We start from the raw sequence: 20,258 nt of genomic DNA on the forward strand, positions 1-20,258 counted from the left end.
GTGGATACTTAAAAATTCAAAAGATCTTTTAGAGTACATACAATCTAACTCTCTTTCATCTTGTAACAGTATTAAAACATTTGACTTTTCTACTCTGTACACAAGTATTCCACATTCCAAACTAAAAGACAAATTGAAAGAGTTGGTATTACTTTGCTTCATAAAAAAGAATGGCCAACGTAGATACAAGTATCTTGTCTTAGGGAGGGATAAATCCTACTTTGTAAAGAATCACTCTGATTCAAACAAAAAATTCTCTGAAACTGATATTATCAAGATGCTTGATTTCTTGATTGACAACATATTTGTTAAGTTCGGAGGACGTGTTTTTCAACAGACTGTCGGCATTCCAATGGGAACAAACTGTGCCCCTCTACTCGCCGACTTGTTTCTTTATTATTATGAGGCTGACTTCATGCAGGAACTTCTTAGGAAGAAAGATAAGAAGTCAGCAATATCCTTTAACTCTACTTTCCGCTATATAGATGATGTTCTTTCACTAAACAATTCAAAATTTGGTGACTTTGTGGAACGCATCTATCCAATCGAACTAGAGACAAAGGATACTACAGATACAGTTAAGTCGGCTTCATATCTTGACTTACATCTAGAAATTGACAATGAGGGTCGGTTGAAAACAAAACTTTACGACAAAAGAGATGATTTCAGCTTTCCAATTGTGAACTTTCCATTTCTAAGTAGCAACATTCCAGCAGCACCTGCATACGGGGTATATATCTCCCAATTGATACGATATTCCCGTGCTTGCATTTCTTATCATGATTTTCTTGATAGAGGTTTACTGCTCACAAGGAAGCTATTAAACCAAGAATTCCAAATGGTGAAGTTGAAATCATCCCTTCGTAAATTTTACGGACGCCATCACGAGTTGGTTGACCGTTATGGAGTAACCGTTTCACAAATGATATCAGATATGTTCCTTACGTCGTAACTACAATCCCCTTCCCTTTCATGAATATGACCTACCGAATTAGACTATTTACCGGATTTGTAATCACATAAGCAACACGACGGGTGCCACATGTGGAGCAGGATCTGCTTACCCTTCCGGAGCACCTGAGATCACCCCTAGTTTTTGGTGGGGTTCGTGTTGTTTATTCTTTAGTTTTCTATGTTGTGTCGTGTGTACTATTGTTTTTCTGTTTGTCTTTTTCATTTTTAGCCATGGCGTTGTCAGTTTGTTTTAGATTTATGAGTTTGACTGTCCCTTTGGTATCTTTCGTCCCTCTTTTAATGTAATTAGTATAACAATGGATCGAAATGAACTGATATTAAAATCAGGATTTCTTAATAAACAAAGAACAGATACAATGAAGGCTTTTTCAAGTGATTACATAGTGTGTGATGAATACATATTATGTGATGGGTTTATTTACAACCACTGGGTCGATGCCACTGCTGGTGGAGTTTTAATTCCCCGATGGTTTCACCAGCCCAGAAGTTAGCATTTGTGTGCTCACATGAATTATCATTGGTATTGTCATATTTATAAATGAACTGTTAACATTTTTGAAATTTTGAAAAACACAGGCTTTCTACCTTAGGAATAGATTACTTTAACTGTATTTGGCAAAAGTTTTAGGAATTTTGGTCCTCAATGCTCTTCAACTTCGTACATTATTTGGCCTTTTTAACTTTTTGGATTCGAGCGTCATTGATGAGTCTTTTGTAGACGAATCGCTCCTCTGGCGTAAATACAAAATTGAATCCTGGTATATATGATGAGTTTATATAGTTAATATATGATTAATCATGAGTTTTCTTCTATTTTTCCAGGACGAAAAGGAGACCAAGGTAAGAACGGCGATATAATAAATAAATCGTACTTTTGATAACTATTTATGTAATAGTTGCAAGTCACTCATAATAAATAACTGGTGTGCTATTGATTAAGTTTATCAAATATAATCAATAAATAAGAAGACATCATGCAGGAAAAACAATCAATTAACCATAACAATAGACTCTTTTTTGTCAATTTTTACCACTTTTTTTTCAAAATCCGCAAATTGCACATATTTTATTTGGATTAAAGAATAAAAAAAAACGCCAATTTTTCTCGTGTTCTTTGTTGCCCCTAAATCGCGAGTGTTACACACGCTAAAAGAACCCGCTTAACGGTAAACACCGAAGAAAAATTACAAAAAATGAATCATTTAAACCAAGTGTCACTTTTGTAATGAAATATAATCATCTTTTTATGTACATAATAAAAGAGGTTTAGCGGGAATTTTTAGAGAAAATATGAGAATTTGTCTACTTTAAGAATCGGACCAAAATAAAAAATGAGAATCCTTTTGTGTATCATATAGAGAGATATTAAATTCACAGCTACATACGGTCCTCATTGTTACGAACTGGGTTATTTGGAAAAACCGAAACATTGCAAAATATCAAAAGAAAAAGATAAAAAAAAAAAGGACTTTGAGTATGGTAAACTATGAAATGTAAGTTTTGTTTAAAGAAGTAGGTTCGATAAGACCCTAAAATGGCTCTGTTTTTACCTCAAATTTTAAATTAGGATTTATTGATCTATATCACGATGAATCATAGCTAATACATTGACAAGATAGGAAATAAGCCTATTTGTTGAAAATTTACGTTCCTGCGTTCTACTGATGACGTCACAAACAGTCCTCATTTTGATTTTCTACGAAAATCATTGAAAAGTGGTAAATTTTGCATTGATTATTGGACAGGAAACATAAGGCGCATACGTCGACAAAATTTTTTTTTAACACAATGTTTGTAATGACATTTTTCATGTTTAACTTGAATATTTAGTTGGTAAACGCCAGCGCTCTATCTTTTCTGGTCCTAAATTTGGTTGTGATCTGGCCAATTTTGTCAATTTTCGTCAAAATCTCTTATTTTGACCTATTTTAGATGTAGTAATCAACGCTTTAGAATAAAAAACTTTGATGCATATAGGTCAATATTACTTTCTAACATGTCTTTAAGCCAAATTAAAACATATTGTATCTTTCAATTTTATAATCCGGGCCTTCTCTTTTATCATTGATGCCTTGTGTAGATAACTTCATTTCTTTTATTGGTGGAGTAAGTGAAAAGACTTATTGAATATTGTATAATCATTTATATCGTAATCAATACTTCCTATGTTGTTTGCTTCATCAGTTGTGTATATATAAACTACATCCATTGAGTATGTCTTAAAAGTATTACTGGACCAACCGGTACAAATTATAAGCAAAACGATTCTCACTATACTCTAAATTTTCAAAATTAGTCCAAAAACGACTAGCACGTGCCACAAAAGCATTCGACCGGAATGTAGTAGTAAAAAGAGTTGCAAACGATCGAAATGAACTGATATTAAAAGCTATATTGCAAATTTGAAAGTACTATATATTATTGTTCAATTGATTACATTTAATTTTATGTATGACTTAAAAGATAAAATATGAAGTTTATAATTATTAATTTCTCGTTTGTGAAGGTCTTCCTGGAAGTGATGGCCTACCCGGAGGTCCTTCTGGTCCTAAAGGTGACGCTGGTGAAAAAGGAGGGACAGGAAATCCAGGTAATAATGACTCAGAAATGAGCATCTTAAATTCATAATCACAGTTTTGTGGGATACATTTTACGGTTTTTATATTTGGCTATATGAGTAAATGATGAAAAAATTTAGCGGGAACTTTTGGAGAAAATATAAGAATTTGTCTACATTGAGAATCAGACCAAAATCAGAAATGAGAATTTTTTTGTGTATCATATATAGAGATAATGAATACACAGATAATGTGCTTGATCAGTTGTGTATATATTAACTACATCCATTAAGTATGTCTAAAAAATATAAAGCAAATAGTTACTCACTATACTTCTAAAATTAGTCTTAAAACACTTGCCAAAATAGAATGTAGTAGTAAAAACTGTAGCAAACGATCGAACTGAACTGATATTAAAAGCTACATTGCTAAATATACAAGAACTTTGATGTGAAAAAATACAGATACTATATATCATTGTTCAATTGATTACCTTTGATCTTATGTATGACTATAAAGATGAAATATGATAATTTATAATAAAAGTATTTTCTCGTTTGTGAAGGTCTTCCTGGAAGTAATGGCCTACCCGGAGGTTCTTCTGGTCCTAAGGGTGACGCTGGTGAAAAAGGAGGGACAGGAAATCCAGGTAATAAGGACTCATCATCATTAAAATCGTATTAATAATTGATATTTCAATATTAAATTTACTACACCTTTTGGGATATATATGAAAGTTTTTAACAACCTTGACTGGCTATACAGCCCTTGTACAGTCGGTGATTTTTGGGATACTCATGGTGTCATTGAGTAATGCCGTGAACAGCAACTCGACGCTACTTCGTTTTGATGTTGCCGAATAGCAACAATAAAATCAACGGTACCAATTTTGTTGCACCAGATGCGCATTTCGACAATACATGTCTCTTCAGTGATGCTCGTGGCCAAAATATTTGAAATCCAACTGCGTTTGAATAATGATGTTGTTTTTTAAATTCGATAAAATATCTCAAATTGGTTGAAATTAAATTTATATTGATACTTTATTGAAGACTTGACATTTAATCGATTTTTTTTGTGTGATGCTTATCTATTTTGTATAAATACATTTTACAGGATTACCAGGAATGCCAGGTTTATCTGCTCCAATACCGTCTGGGTGTAAGTGTAATGGGTTAACTACAATTACAACAGAACATGAATCAGTTGTTTTAACAAAGTATGGTAAGCATAGTTTTGTTAGTTAAGAAATAATTCCTTCATGTCATGTTCTATGTTTATTTTAGAATAGTAGGCATTATATTTGTCGATATTTTACAATGAGCGTTCTGAAAAGACAAATACAGTATTTGCATAGGTCGAACCGTACTAACATGCCTTGAAAATGTTTGGCTGTTCTCGTTTCCAAGCGCGGGAAGGTCGTATCAATTGGGAGGTATATACTCCGTATTGCTTAAATATATATACTTCATTATAATAAGAATGAAAATAACGAGAATATAAACAGTAAATTTGTGCGCATGTGTCAAACATATGTTGTGTTATTTAGAACACGACTTTGTTTACAAGTGTAATATGAACGTTTTTTTCAGAATTCAACTTAGATATTTGGTAAAAAGATAATCATGAAACTAAGGTTTCAATTCCTCAGGAAAAGATGAACGATGATGTATTTTGCTATTATTTTTATATTAATGTATTAGGAATGTTGCAGTTTATACTGTCTTTAAAACACAATATGCATATCAAAAACAAGAACTAATGATATCTTTGTTTTCTATAGCTATAATAAGAATTTTTGGTGCGGCATTTGACTCATACGAATAGAAGAATAGGTCAGCAAGATAATGTTCATAATTCGATCATAGATTGTTTTTCTTTTTTATATAAACACGTCCTCCGAACGTAACATATATGTTGTCAATAAAAAAAAATCAAGTATCTTCATATTGTACGTATAAGGGAGAATGGATTTGTTTGAACCCATATTGACGTTTTGAAATGTAAATGTATTCCTTCATAAAAAACATTGCATCTACGTTGGCCATTCTTTTTCGTAAAAACTGAATAAGTCTAATTCTTCCAATTTGTTTTTAAGTTTGGAAGGAGGGATACTTTTGAAAGGTGTAGAAATATTCAATGATTTTATACTATTCGCAAAAGGAAATATGGTATCTTCCTTTGCATATCTTAGAACTGTTTATGATTTACACCATCCCTTTCACTTAAAGTTCGTTTTAGAACAACTCCAGGCATCTATTTCCGATTAAATTGATTTTAATGCACAATTAGTAACAGAGACTTTTTATGTTTATAATAAAATTGAGAATGGAAATGGGGAATGTGCCAAAGAGACAACAACCCGACCATAGAGCAGACAACAGCAGAAGGTCACAAACAGGTCTTCAATGCAACGAGAAATTCTCGCACCCGGAGGCGTCCTTCAGCTGGCCCCTAAACAAATATATACTAGTTCAGTGATAATGAACACCATACTAAACTCCAAATTGTACACAAGAAACTAAAAGTTAAAATAATACAAGACTAACAAAGGCCAGAGGCTCCTGACTTGGGACAGGCGCAAAAATGCGGCGGGGTTAAACATGTTTGTGAGATCTCAACCCTCTCCCTATACCTCTAGCCAATGCAGAAAAGTAAACGCATAACAATACGCACATTACAATTCAGTTCAAGAGAAGTCTGAGTCTGATGTCAGAAGATGTAACCAAAGAAAATAAACAAAATGACAGTAATACATAAATAACATCAGACTACTAGCAGTCAACTGACATGCCAGCTCCGGACTTGAATTAAACTGATTGACAAATTACGTCTTCATCATATAAATATCAGGCACAATCCTCCCCGTGAAGGGTTTAGTATCATACCATCATAACATATATGAGAAGAACATAACCCGTGTCTAAGAATGATGTCCTTATACCGATGATAAAATTTAGTAAATGTTTTGACTAGTTTGTGATATCGGAAACCCTGGTGTAATAATTTTTCAGTAATACATAAATTTCTCTCGTTAAAATCTACAACATTGTTACATACACGAGCGAATCGTACAAGTTGCGATACATAAACACCGTAAGATGGTGACAAGGGAACGTCACCATCCAAAATTGAAAATGGATAATTAACGATAGGAAATGAGAAATCATCTCTTTTATCATAAATTTTAGTATTAAGCTTTCCGTTAATGATATATATATATATCAAGATCGAGGAAAGGACAGTGGTCATTGTTAGTATTAGCTTTATTTAAAGTAAGTTAACAGGATAAATTTCTTTAGTATACATACTGAAGTCGTCATTATGTAATAGTAAAAGTTCAATTATAAGTTAATATTGATATTAAAAGACCTCCGAACAAACAGGGGTGTTCAGATCCCCGAGCCTATCTAAATGAAGCAAAAACACCTGAAATAAAGTTCTCTTCAGAAGCTGCTGTCATAACTACAGACAAGATTTAAATGACAGTTGGAACGTTTTGACGGTTGTATATGTAATTGATACTAAGCTATAGTTGAAAATTTCATTCACCAGAAGATCTCAACATTATTCCAGAATATCTCAACCGATACCAGAAAATCTCAACATGACATACTTTATAGCATATTTCGCTTAATGCAATTATATAAGTAAAGAAAAAGAACAAACTATAATTTTATGTTTATAAGGTTTAAGAAAAATACGTGAGTATATCAATGATATCGCTGTCATTTTGTCAATAGCTGAATGCACTGCCACATTTACCTGCTGGAGAAAAGTCATTCCGATGTCATTTCAAATCATATTGGTCCATGTTATACACGAGAGAAACCCTAATTCAATTATCTATGGCATGACATTCGCCTATTTTATAAAAAACGCATTGATTTTCAGTAAATTGACGAAAAGTCGACCTACCCTATGTTTATTTTGGATAATTTGAACCAGAAAAGCTCAACAGGAAGTGCCAGAATACTTTTTTCCGTCTCAACCATTTGGTTGAGATTAGATGGTTTACCAGGCGTGATTAAGATACATGCGAATGCAAAATAATTAGTTTTGTCTTTTCAGTCCAATTAATTAATAGATCTTGCTTAATTTGTGTGTTTTTTAAATAAGAACTATGCATGCAAACTTTAATGAATAAAACCGTATTAAACTAGGTTTCACTGTCCCGATCAAAACGTGTTGGGTGAGATATACATTATATGAAAACAAACACTTTAATTTAGTCGTCCGTTGTTCCCTTTTCATGTCTAAATGAAGCAAAAACACCTGAAAAAAAACTTTTATCTTTCTTAGTTTTATCCTTGCCTGACAAAAAAAATTCACATGTTATAAATCGTATTTCAACATTAGATAAGAACAATAGTAGAAAAATATTTAAAACTTTTGAATAAGCTGTCAATTATGTGATAAACTGAAGAGAATTCTGTGAAACTGTATTGTATATTGTACTTTAGTTTTTGGTATGATATTCTGTACTACCGATCACTACCGCTCTCCTTGTTGGGCTCGTGTCGGGGTGTTCGCTTCGAGAGCGGGATGTCATTAAATTTGTTCGAATCCCGAACGACCAAACAAAGACGTTAATTAAATTGGTATTCTATTTCAACGCTTAAAACGTGGCATCATAGAGTAAGAGCACAGACTGGCCGGTTCAAAGTCGGAAATGTGTCCGGGTCGGTTCACTTTTCTTCCTGCGAACTAATATCTTGTGAACTTACACGATAAAAAAAACCGACTCAGCTTGTCAGTCTAGTAAAAAACGGGGTTAATACTCTTATTATATTTACACGTAATCGTCCTGAATATTAATTTTATTCGCCGCTGGTCGTCATCCATTATCATTACTTTATTTTACCGTTTTATTATACAGTGAAGTGTTTTTCTTTTACTGGTATATATTACAACTTCTTAAATTTTCACCAATCAAAATTAAAAAATGGCAGGTGAAATTTTTCAAACACTTGTGATTGTTGGGATAATTATCTTTGACGGTAAATAATATTCAATCAAATGTGCATTTTCGGATTTATAATATTTGACGGAAAATGATAATGAATTAACTCCGTATAACTATTTTTTAGTCATAGGTCGGTTTTGAGCTTACTATTCAGTATACAGAATTTTATATAAAAAGAAGACCGAATGTTGACTCTAAATATTTTTATTTATCTGTGTCTTTGGGTTGCTGTCGCACTAATATATACCTTTATCTCCTTTTATTCAAAACAAAGATTCGCTTGGGTATAGAACTATTGACATCTCTAGACCTCTCCCCAGTCAGGATCCTACTTCGTCAGAATTATCTCCCCATTACGCCAGTTCATTTTCACAATCGTAGAAATGGAAGCCATTGTAGGGATGACGCGCTACAAATTTTGCTCTTGGAAACCGATAAATTTATCCACATTGCACCATTATGATCCTTATATGTCAGTTGTATTTTGAAAGACAAATGTATAAACTAGCTAATGAGCATTTAAATGATATTGTCTGCATTGATTCAACTTAAAACTATTGTCTGATCGGTTGTCGGGTGGAATTTTCGAAAATTCATAAACATTTAAAAAAAAATTCGAATTAAAAATTTCGTGGAAGGGCAGACTTAGATTTTTCACACACAAGAAATTAAAATTTTTCAAAGATATGCATTTTCATCATGCAACTTGAAAGACTGTCGTCAAGTACTTTTAGTAAAAACAATAGCTATTCGAACACACCTTCTCTGTTTTTGTGACTCATTAGATAAGTATTTTACTTGACCCATATATTTCATCTTTTAGTACTGTGATTTTTTAGTGTTATAAAGTCAATCTGTAGCTTTGATATATAAAAATGATAGAATCTGAAGCGAGACTATGTATGAAATATTCGTACTTTGTACGATATCAAGACAAAAAAACCATCTCAAACACACCCTAATATAACAAGATGCACTCGATTTTCTCTTTTCGATACAATTGTTACCCATTTTTTGGAATTTTATTTTGAGTCACATAATGAAAGGGCAGACACGAAAATTTCTGAACTAATAGATTGAAATGTTTTCCGTCCGTGGTAAATTTTTCAAAAACATCGGAGGTTATGCATTTTCTTCATCCAACTTGAAAGATACCCATGTCGTCGACTTGAAATCTAATTGTTCTGCTTAACTATGTACTAGATAAATTGAAAACTTATGCAAAGGGTGTTTTTAAAATAAAACACCTCGTAATTGAGAAGAAAATTGTAATTTTGTTTGTTTCTATTAACTTTTAAACATTTTGTCACTATAGTAAACAATACAGTACACATTTATCGCCTTCTCTAACAAAGAGCTTCGATTCTTTTGTTCTATTTCAACCGGGTTTCCGAATGTCCCGTCCCACAGTATACCCTTGCTAAATGTGTGCGTTCGTTTGGCTTATTGGTTATATAAAAACGCAGCTTTGTCCGATCAAAATATAACAGGAATGCATATCAGATGTCTTTACATTAAAAAAAAGATTAGAGGGAAAGACGATCTACGCACGAGTTGATTGATTGAAATATGTAAACAACAAGACAGGTCAGCTTAATCGTTTTAAGTAAGTCGCATGGCTGAACGCTCGAAATAAGTTGAAACATTTTTATATATTGTCAACCTTTTTTTTATCATTTTTTTTTTTTTTTTGGCTTTTATGACAACTATTATATACCAGTCTGAGATATAAATAAACTTAAAACAGCAAATTTTGTCACCTAGACGAGACAGCCGTTATTGTACGCTTCAATATATGAGTTATTGCCACTAAATGAAGATTGTTTTTCTGTTCTAGTCCCTCCCCTATTAGTTTTGCTGGAAATTATAGAATGTAACCCCTAATGCGTACTATGAAAACGTTTTGTTTTTTTTTAATATTGAAAAAAAAAGATTAAATTCAAAGAGAAAAATAATGGAAGAAATGCTAAGATTTACGCATAAAAATTCAAATGTAAATAAAAATGAAATATATAAAAATTGGAAAACTTTTTGAGACTATAATCAAGGACAAATGATTATAAGTCACTAAATGAGGCTTATTAATTCATTGCTCCTTTGTGTCCAGTGGCAAATATGTCATGCATTTTCACGACTAGATTCAAAGTCGATCAATTTGAAGCAAGATACCGCCTGATTATTGATCAGGATATTTAAGCAACCAAAAGCATTTTGAATCAAACAAATTCTTAAAAATTGTAAATTAAGGTGTTTTACTGCGTGTTTTTTCCCCCTTCTCAATCCTATTTCAGACCCCATGATTTTAAGAGGGTGTATCTAATTAGTCATGCTCCATTAAATTTAAGTAAATTGAACCTCAACTTAAAGACCTACCTCGGGTAAATAAGTTCGAGGTACAATAAGTAGACAATAGAAATCCTTTGTGAAATAAGATCGTCCCAGGTATCTTAGAAAATAAATTTGCGTTGAATAACAATGAAAAATGCACGAGCAGGTTTGTAATGAGAGCTAAAATATCATCCAAATATCTTAAAGTATTATTAAATTTGTGTATCAGATGTTGTTTCGATGGGTCTTTGCTGATTTTTGTCATAAATTGTAACTCATAGCAATACAAATTAAAACAGGTTCGCAATAAGTGGTGCATAGTTAGTCCCCATAGGAATTCCGATAACCTGACGATATACGGCATCTCCAAAGCGAACAAAAATGTTATCTAGTAAAAATTCAAGGGCAGATATAGTATCAAATACTTTTGTAAGTTTGGTAGCTTATATATTGAAACCAATCGAAACTATTATAATTATTTAGGATTTCCAATGTGATAAGTTTACTCGGATATATATTGATATTCCTTATGAATTGTCAATACCTTAATTTATTTGTCAAGCAGTTTACGCGATGTAAAACTATGTTCATTGGTTCCTATATCTATCTATCTATAGACACATTTTTACTTCTTCGAAAAAGAGGGACGAAAGATACCAAAGGGAAGTCAAACTCATAAATTTAAAACACACTGACAACGCCATGGTTAAAAATGAAAAAGACAACCAAACAACAGCACACACGACACAACATAGAAAACTAAAGAATAAACAACATGAACCCAACCAAAAAACTAGGGGTGATCTCAGGTGCTCCGGAAGGGTAAGCAGATCCTGCTCCACATGTGGCACCCGTCGTGTTTGCTTATGTGATAACAAATCCGGTAAATAGTCTAATTCGGTAGGTCACATTCATGAAAGGGAAGGGGATTGTAGTTACAACGTAAGGAACAAATCCGAAATCAATTGTGAAACGGTTATTCCATAACGGTCAACCAACTCGTGATGGCGTCCGTAAAATTTACGAAGGGATGATTTCAACTTCACCATTTGGAACTCTTGGTTTAATAGCTTCCTTGTGAGCAGCAACCCTCTATCAAGAAAATCATGATAGGAAATGCAAGCACGGGCATATCGTATCAATTGGGAGATATATACCCCGTATGCAGGTGCTGCTGGAATGTTGCTACTTAGAAATGGAAAGTTCACAATTGGAAAGCTGAAATCATCTCTTTCGTCGTAAAGTTTTGTTTTCAACCGACCCTCATTGTCAATTTCTAGATGTAAGTCAAGATATGAGGCCGACTTAACTGTATCTGTAGTATCCTTTATCTGTAGCTCGATTGGATAGATGCGTTCCACATAATAAAGCTGTTATTTAGCTGCATTTTGGATTCGTCAGTATGATATGTCTAATTCTGTCATGGGTGTATACCAGAATAGATTCTTCAGTATTACAAGTACACACCCGTGATATTGCGGGTCCGTGACTGAATTAAAGTATATAACTATGCCTAAGCCTTATTTTAGTAATTGGTATTGTCATCTGATAAAGTCATGTCGATTATAAGATACACAGTTTTCTCTGCTTTCAAATCTTTCTGTTTGAACCCGTCGACCTGGAACTTATCCATTATTGGAAATATTAATTATTTGGAAAACAAAAGGTCCAGGCTTTCCAGGAATGGGGTATTTGTTAATCAACAGCATTGTCCTAAATAAGTTATCTTAGAAAGTCTTGCTGATTGCTGAATAAAGCTACAATAGGGAACAATTTGACAATGATTGAATTGAGTAGTGTCAGTCCTTTGATTATGACCCGTGTATATAGCAAAATCCTAAATACACCGTTTGTTGGTGCGCCTGTCAAATGCGGAACGTACAGATAAGGTAATAGCTAACAGGTGACTATATACTATTGGTATCGGTATCGGATTATACCCGGAACTTGTTAATTATTGGCAATATTAATTATGTGGAAAACAAAAGGGTCTGAAGTGGTGTAATTTTTAATCTACACCATTGTCCTATATTAGTTATATATAGAGTTGAATTCTTTGATTTGTCGTTTTTACCCGATGACGGCTGACAAATTGGACCTCTTTATTTTAGTATTATAGATAACATGTTCTGTCATGGTTGTAAAATGGAATAGATTTTTCGGCATAATAAAATTATTCCTGTCATGGATGTAAAACAGAATAAATTCTACAGTTATTTCATGTGTGTACAAATGAAAAGATTCTTCAGTTCTTTCATTGGTGTAAAACAGAAAAGATTCTTCTGTATAATGAACATGTTCCTATTCATAGTTTAAGATATAATTGAATATTCAGTATGACAGACGTGTTCCTAGCTCGGGTGTAAACAAGATTAGATTATTCTGTATGGTGTACAATAGATTACATTATTCAGTATGATACAGTCAGATACCCGGTTGAAATAGAACAAAAGAATCGAAGCTCTTTGTTAGAGAAGGCGATAAATGTGTACTGTATTGTTTACTATAGTGACAAAATGTTTAAAAGTTAATAGAAACAAACAAAATTACAATTTTCTTCTCAATTACGAGGTGTTTTATTTTAAAAACACCCTTTGCATAAGTTTTCAATTTATCTAGTACATAGTTAAGCAGAACAATTAGATTTTAAGTCGACGACAAGGGTATCTTTCAAGTTGGATGAAGAAAATGCATAACCTCCGATGTTTTTGAAAAATTTACCACGGACGGAAAACATTTCAATCTATTAGTTAAAATATTTTCGTGTCTGCCCTTCCATTATGTGACTCAAGAAAAAATTCCCAAAAATAGGTAACAATTGTATCGAAAAGAGAAAATCGTGTGCACCTTTTTATGTTAGGGTGTGTTTGAGTTGTTTTTTTTTGTCTTGATATCGTACAAAGTAAGAATATTTCTTACATCGTCTAGCTTCAGATTCTTTCATTTTTATATATCAAAGCTACAGATTGACTTTATAACACAAAAAAATCACAGTACTAAAAGATGAAATATATGGGTCAAGTAAAATACTTATCTAATGAGTCACAAAAACAGAGAAGGTGTGTTCGAATAGCTATTTTTTTTACTAAAAGTACTTGACGACAGTCTTTCAAGTTGGATGATGAAAATGCATATCTTTGAAAAATTTAACTTTTTTGTGTGTGAAAACTACGGTTTATAGTCTTTATACAATAAAAAAATCTAGTCTGCCCTTCCACGAAATTTTTAATTCAAATTTTTTTAAATGTTTATGAATTTTCGAAAATTCCACCTGACAACCGATCAGACAATAGTTTTAAGTTGAATCAATGCAGACAATATCATTTACTGATGCTCATTAGCTAGTTTATACATTTGTCTTTCAAAATACAACTGACATATAAGGATCGTAATGGCGCAATGTGGATAAATTTATCGGTTTCCAAGAGCAAAATTTGTAGCGCGTCATCCCTACAATGGCTTCCATTTCTACGATTGTGAAAATGAACTGGCGTAATGGGGAGATAATTCTGACGAAGTAGGGTCCTGACTGGATAGAAGTATTCCTAGCTTGGGGGTAAACAAGATAAGATTATTCACTATGGTGTACAATAGAATACATTCTTCAGTATGATAAAAGTGTTCCTAGGTTGGGTGTAAACAAAAATACGTTCTTCAGTATAATACACAATAGAATACATTATTCAGTATGATACAAGTGTTACTATTCTGGGTGTAAACAAGAATAGATTATTCAGTAATGTGTATAATAGAATACATTATTTAGTGTGCGTGCTAATAGTGTGTCTATCCCGAGTGTAAATAAACATAGATTATTTACTATGATAAAAGTGTTCCTATCCTGACAGTAAACCAGATTAGATTACTGGCACTGTTAACCAACTTATTTTTGCAGATACTTTATTTCGCGTTTAGCCTTCCCTTTCGCGGCTATTTATTTTCGGAATTATTAATTTGATTGATGTAGATAAAAAGAAAGATCCTAGTTTTATATATTCGGGATGATTTTAATTCGCGTTATAATTGTATTGATAAATCGCGAAAAATAAATCGCTCGCGAACTTTAGAACTGTATGCACGGTCTCATATCTGACTTGGTTCATCCTAGTAGCTACTTTAACAACCAATTTTACTGTTTACTATAGTTTGATTATATTGTTAAACACGTGTAAGTAACAGAGACAGATATATCTTTAGTTAGTAAATGTGATAATGATTGAAATCAGGCAGCCAAAGTTTAGCAAGCATACATCATACTAGTAAATTTATTATATCTCGTTGTGTTTTCAGACGGTCAATGTATAATTCTCGAATAAACTTACTTTTGATATTCATACAAGTAATTGTTGTTTCAGATCAGTCAATTGTGCCGATAATAATAATTGGAATTATACTGTTTGTCACAGACTTGGTGGTGATTGGTTTGTTTATTATTGTAAAAAAAGGTAATCTTTGAATACTCCTATTGAAGTAAACTTTTAACAAAATGTGACTCATAACGACTTTATCCACAGAGCAATGTGACGGGTTTAAATGTCTGTTGGATATTCTTATCTTTGGTAGCTGGTTTGTCCTGCTTGATATTGCTGAATATTTGGTTCGAGTATCGCTATTCGTTTATTTGGTATCATATTATGAGTCACATTTTTTCACGGGCTCAAAGAAAATTAAGTACTTAAGGATAGTTACATGTAGTCACAAATTAACAATCAACCAACGGTAAACTTAAATCGTCAGTGGGGAACAAGAAAGGGGATCTGAACAAAAGAATAGGAAAATATAAAAAAGATATTCTAAATTCATAAGTCGAAGAGAAACCGACAACATGATGTCAAAAAAAGGAAAAACGAAGGAAGAACAAACAAAAGTTTACAAACATGTAAAAAAAGATAACTAAAGGCTTAGCAACATAAATCCAACAAAAACTGGGGTCATTTTATGTGCTCTGGTCAGGTAAGCAGATCTTGCTCAACATATGACAGTCGTGATATTCCTTATGATAAGAATAAATGATGTGATGTCACATTCGAGGGAACCAGGAAGGTTTGGAACATATCCGTGATCATCTATGAAACTGGTTTAAAAAAAAACGTCAACAATATTTAAAATTACTTGATCGTTGTTTATTAAAACATACCCTGTGTAAAAAACTAAATTTTAAGTAAGTCCATCGTTCGTGATCATTACGCCATCAAAAGTATAAGACAAGAAAAAGAGAGTAAAAACATAGTTCAGGCAAATATCGTACAGTTCACAAATGAACTCATCGTAGAAACAAAAAGTAAAATCGTGTATGGCAGAACTGCGTTCCGTCTACAAAAGACTCATTGGTGACGCTAGATTCAAAATACTTTAAAAAGGTCAAAAACAGTACAAAATTGAAAAGCATGGAGTACAAAATTCAGAAAGTTTTGTCAAATATAGCTTATGTAATCTATTTGTTAGGTTGGTAATCCTTTGTATTATGATCATATCAATGATAATGTATGTCAACAGAGAAATGCTGATTACTAGCCTGTTGATATCTTTCGGGATTAAACGTCAACCAGCTGTGGCATCGATCATAACTTTTAGTATCATATAAGGACAAACAATAAAATTATTTAAAACCACATATGTTTTAATAATTGGCCTTTTGTAAGGAATAAAGATTAAATCATTCTTTAAGAATCAAACATTGTCGTAAGAAATCTGTCGATGTAAATAGGGACAGAGGCAATTTACAAAACTCTACTCACTCATTTGGTTTTCGAACAGTATTGCGTTATATACATTTTATTCTTTGTTCCCCATTTATCAGCACACTAAACAAGGAACAGATATTTTATTTCTTAAAAGATTGTACCTTTATGATGAAAGAAATTCATGATCGTCTAGGTATAATCTTTAAGGTGATATCTTAACTTGATAATTGATGGTTTTTTTTGTAAATATGCTTTTGTATATTTTTCAGACGCAAAGTCCATTCAGCCTGCGAGTTTAGAGGCTAGGTTAGTTTTTTTTAAAGATCTCAAGACTTTGTGATTTGTTTACAACTAACTTAAGACATGCAAATCATGCACATGTTTATAATGCTTTAGAGTTAATCGACGTCTCAATTACGCTCTGTTCGAACTGCCATAAATAAGCTATGTTTGTAGTTATTGGCATTTGCATTGTGTTACTATCATGAGTTTATCCGGGAAAAAACAAAACATTTAGAATAACCAGGGTAACGTAAGGAGTATTTGAACTCGTCTTCACATTTTAAGTTTAATTGACATTTGTAAAGCTCATGTTGATTCTCATTTGTCATGCATTGATATATTTCTGGAATATTCATCATTTGATCTATCAAGTAAACTTTTGCATTCATACAACCAATTGTCCAAATTCTCTTATAAATCTGTTGTCTGTTAATGGTAACCAATCATTACACGGGAAATCAAGAGCATTTGTGTTAAACAAGAACAGCTATACTAGTTTTCTTCAGATTTGTAGTTCTATGATAGCATAACACCAGTATGTTTGTGACCAAGTGGTCAAGGGGTCCTTACTTATTCAATTAGCCCCATATTTAACTGAATTATGGTTAGTTTTAGTGTTTTCTTTACATTGATAAGACATTTGTTTAGACAAAGAATGTGATTATGAAGTATTTTAGAAAGATTAGATGTGTTATTCATTTTCTATACAAATGCCATGATTTGTTTTCATTATCTGAACCTGTAAAGCAAAAGAAGAGTAATTAATTAGGTATGGGACTTAATTTAAAAAGTAAAATCACAAAAATACTGAATTTAATGCATACTTTCAGTTAAGTCGGCCTCATATCTTGACTTACATCTAGAAATTGACAATAAGGGTCGGTTAAAACAAAACTTTACGACAAAAGAGATGATTTCAGCTTTCCAATTGTGAACTTTCCATTTCTGAGTAGCAACATTCCAGCACCACCTGCATACGAGGTATTTATCTCCCAAGTTGATACGATATTCCCGTGCTTGCATTTCCTATCATGATTTTCTTGATAGAGGGTTGCTGCTCACAAGGAAGCTGTTAAACCAAGAGTTCCAAATGGTGAAGTTGAAATCATCCCTTCGTTAATTTTACGGACGCCATCACGAGTTGGTTGACCGTTATGGAATAACCGTTTCACAAGTAATATCGGATATGTTCCGGACGTCGTAACTACAATCCCCTTCCCTTTCATGAATGTGACCTATCGAAATAAGACTTTTTTGCCGGATTTGTTATCACATAAGCAACACGACGGGTGCCACATGTGGAGCAGGATCTGCTTACCCTTCCGGAGCTCCTGAGATCACCCCGATTTTTTTTTTGGGGGGGGGGGGGGTCGTGTTGTTTATTCTTTAGTTTTCTACGTTGTGTCATGTGTGCTGTTTTTTGTTTGTCTTTTTCATTTTTAACCATGACGTATCTGTAGTATCCTTTATCTCTAGCTAGATGGGATAGATGCGTTCCACATAGTAACCAAATTTTGAATTATTTAGTGAAAGAACATCATCTATATAGCGGAAAGTAGAGTTTAAGGATATTGCTTACATCTTTCTTCCTAAGAAGTTCCTGCCTAAAGTCAGCCTCATGATAATAAAGAAACAAGTCGGCAAGTAGAGGGGCACAGTTTGTTCCCATTGGAATGCCGACTGTTAACTGTGTATTAAGACTTTTGGGCAGTGTTAGGAAGTGTTGAAAATTCGAAAAAGAATATAACTATCCCTACAGACTTGTACATACTAAAATGTGAACGAACTGTTCAATAATTCATCAAAAGGATAATTAGCTGACCAAAGTCTTATAAATAATTGCTTGAAAACTTTGTCAAGTTCCTGTCTCTTCGGTAAAACAATAAATCTGATCTCATCATGTCGTTAACGTAGTCAATGGTATTATACAACTTTATGGTGGTGGAGGGTTGTACAAATTAACTCAGTTGTGTCACTGATCTAAACTTCTTAATTGCGCTAATGTACACCAAAGAGCAACACACAAAGTGTAATAAAAAATTTCAAGATTGTTTTATAAATCTATCTTTCATTGCTAATGGGCTTGCTCATATGCCTTTTGATGTGTTCTTTGTTACGTATGACGTACTTATACATCCCGTCGTTGTGTTATTGTGACATTGTAAACATTTTGCATTCTTGTCTTTCATTCTTGCTTATGTGCTTTGTGTTTTTGTTTGTCTTTGTTGCACATTTTTTTATTCCTGTAGTGATTAAGATTATAGCACAATGTTGACCTTATTTTTGACATTTGTACCTATTATGTTTGTTTGTTTTGTTCAAACATCAGTATCAATATAACAAAATTTTATGCGACTATCATACAAGTAAAAGGTTAAGTAAGCTATAAAATCAAGTTTAATCTACCATTTCCTATATCAGAAAATTCCCATACAAAGCCAAAAATATGACAGTTATTATCCATTCGTTTGATGTGTTTGAACTTTTGATTTTGCCATTTGATTACTGACTTTCCGTTTTGAATTTTCCTCGTAGTTCTTAATTTTGTTATTTTACTTTTTATTCCGTTATGTTATGATATCAAAGAACATTTTCCAAGCGATGTTGTAGCTAGCAACATACATTGGAACTGCTTACCTTTCCAGAGCATCCGATTTCAAATACGTTTAGGTTGAATTTCTCCGTATAAACGTTTCTTTGTAATGTTTATTTTGTTCCTTACTTATGTTTAGTCATTACTTTTTTATAATTTACTAATGATTTTTAATTGCTCCCTTGCTATGTTCACTCCCTTGCTATGTTCACTTATGTTCACTCCCTTGTTATGTTCACTTATATTCACTCCCTTGTTATGTTCACTCCCTTGCTATGTTCACTCCCTTGTTATGTTCACTCCCTTGCTATGTTCACTCCCTTGTTATGTTCACTCCCTTGCTATGTTCACTCCTTTGCTATGTTCACTCCCTTGTTATGTTCACTCCCTTGTTATGTTCACTCCCTTGTTATGTTCACTCCTTTGCTATGTTCACTCCCTTGTTATGTTCACTCCCTTGTTTTGTTTACTGCCTTGCTATGTTCACTCCCTTGTTATGTTCATTCCCTTGCTATGTTCACTCCCTTGTTATGTTCACTCCCTTGCTATGTTCACTCCCTTGCTATGTTCACTCCCTTGCTATGTTCACTCCCTTGTTATGTTCACTCCCTTGTTATGTTTACTGCCTTGTTATGTTCACTCCCTTGTTATGTTCACTCCTTTGTTATGTTCACCCCCTTGTTATGTTCACTCCCTTGTTATGTTCACTCCCTTGTTATGTTCACTCCCTAGTTATGTTCACTCCCTTGTTATGTTCACTACCTTGTTATGTTCATTCCCTTGCTATGTTTGTTATGTTCACTCCCTTGCTATGTTTGATATGTTCACTCCCTTGCTATGTTCACTCCCTTGTTATGTTCACTCCCTTTCGG

At 33.1% G+C, this 20,258-nt stretch overlaps 1 protein-coding gene across 1 annotated transcript in view; it reads left to right on the forward strand.

The window, feature by feature from the left end:
• LOC139521618 (uncharacterized) overlaps positions 1-20,258 on the forward strand; it is a 29,411-nt gene that overhangs the window by 7,757 nt on the left and 1,396 nt on the right. Inside the window, exons 4-9 of the mRNA XM_071315096.1 lie at positions 1,798-1,815; positions 3,482-3,565; positions 4,099-4,182; positions 4,650-4,757; positions 15,183-15,272; positions 16,781-16,817. Of these exons, the coding sequence (XP_071171197.1) occupies positions 1,798-1,815; positions 3,482-3,565; positions 4,099-4,182; positions 4,650-4,757; positions 15,183-15,272; positions 16,781-16,817 (421 nt within the window). The remainder of the gene's footprint in view (positions 1-1,797; positions 1,816-3,481; positions 3,566-4,098; positions 4,183-4,649; positions 4,758-15,182; positions 15,273-16,780; positions 16,818-20,258) is intronic.

Source organism: Mytilus edulis, chromosome 4 (genome assembly GCF_963676685.1).
Source record: "Mytilus edulis chromosome 4, xbMytEdul2.2, whole genome shotgun sequence".
NCBI lineage: Eukaryota > Metazoa > Mollusca > Bivalvia > Mytilida > Mytilidae > Mytilus > Mytilus edulis.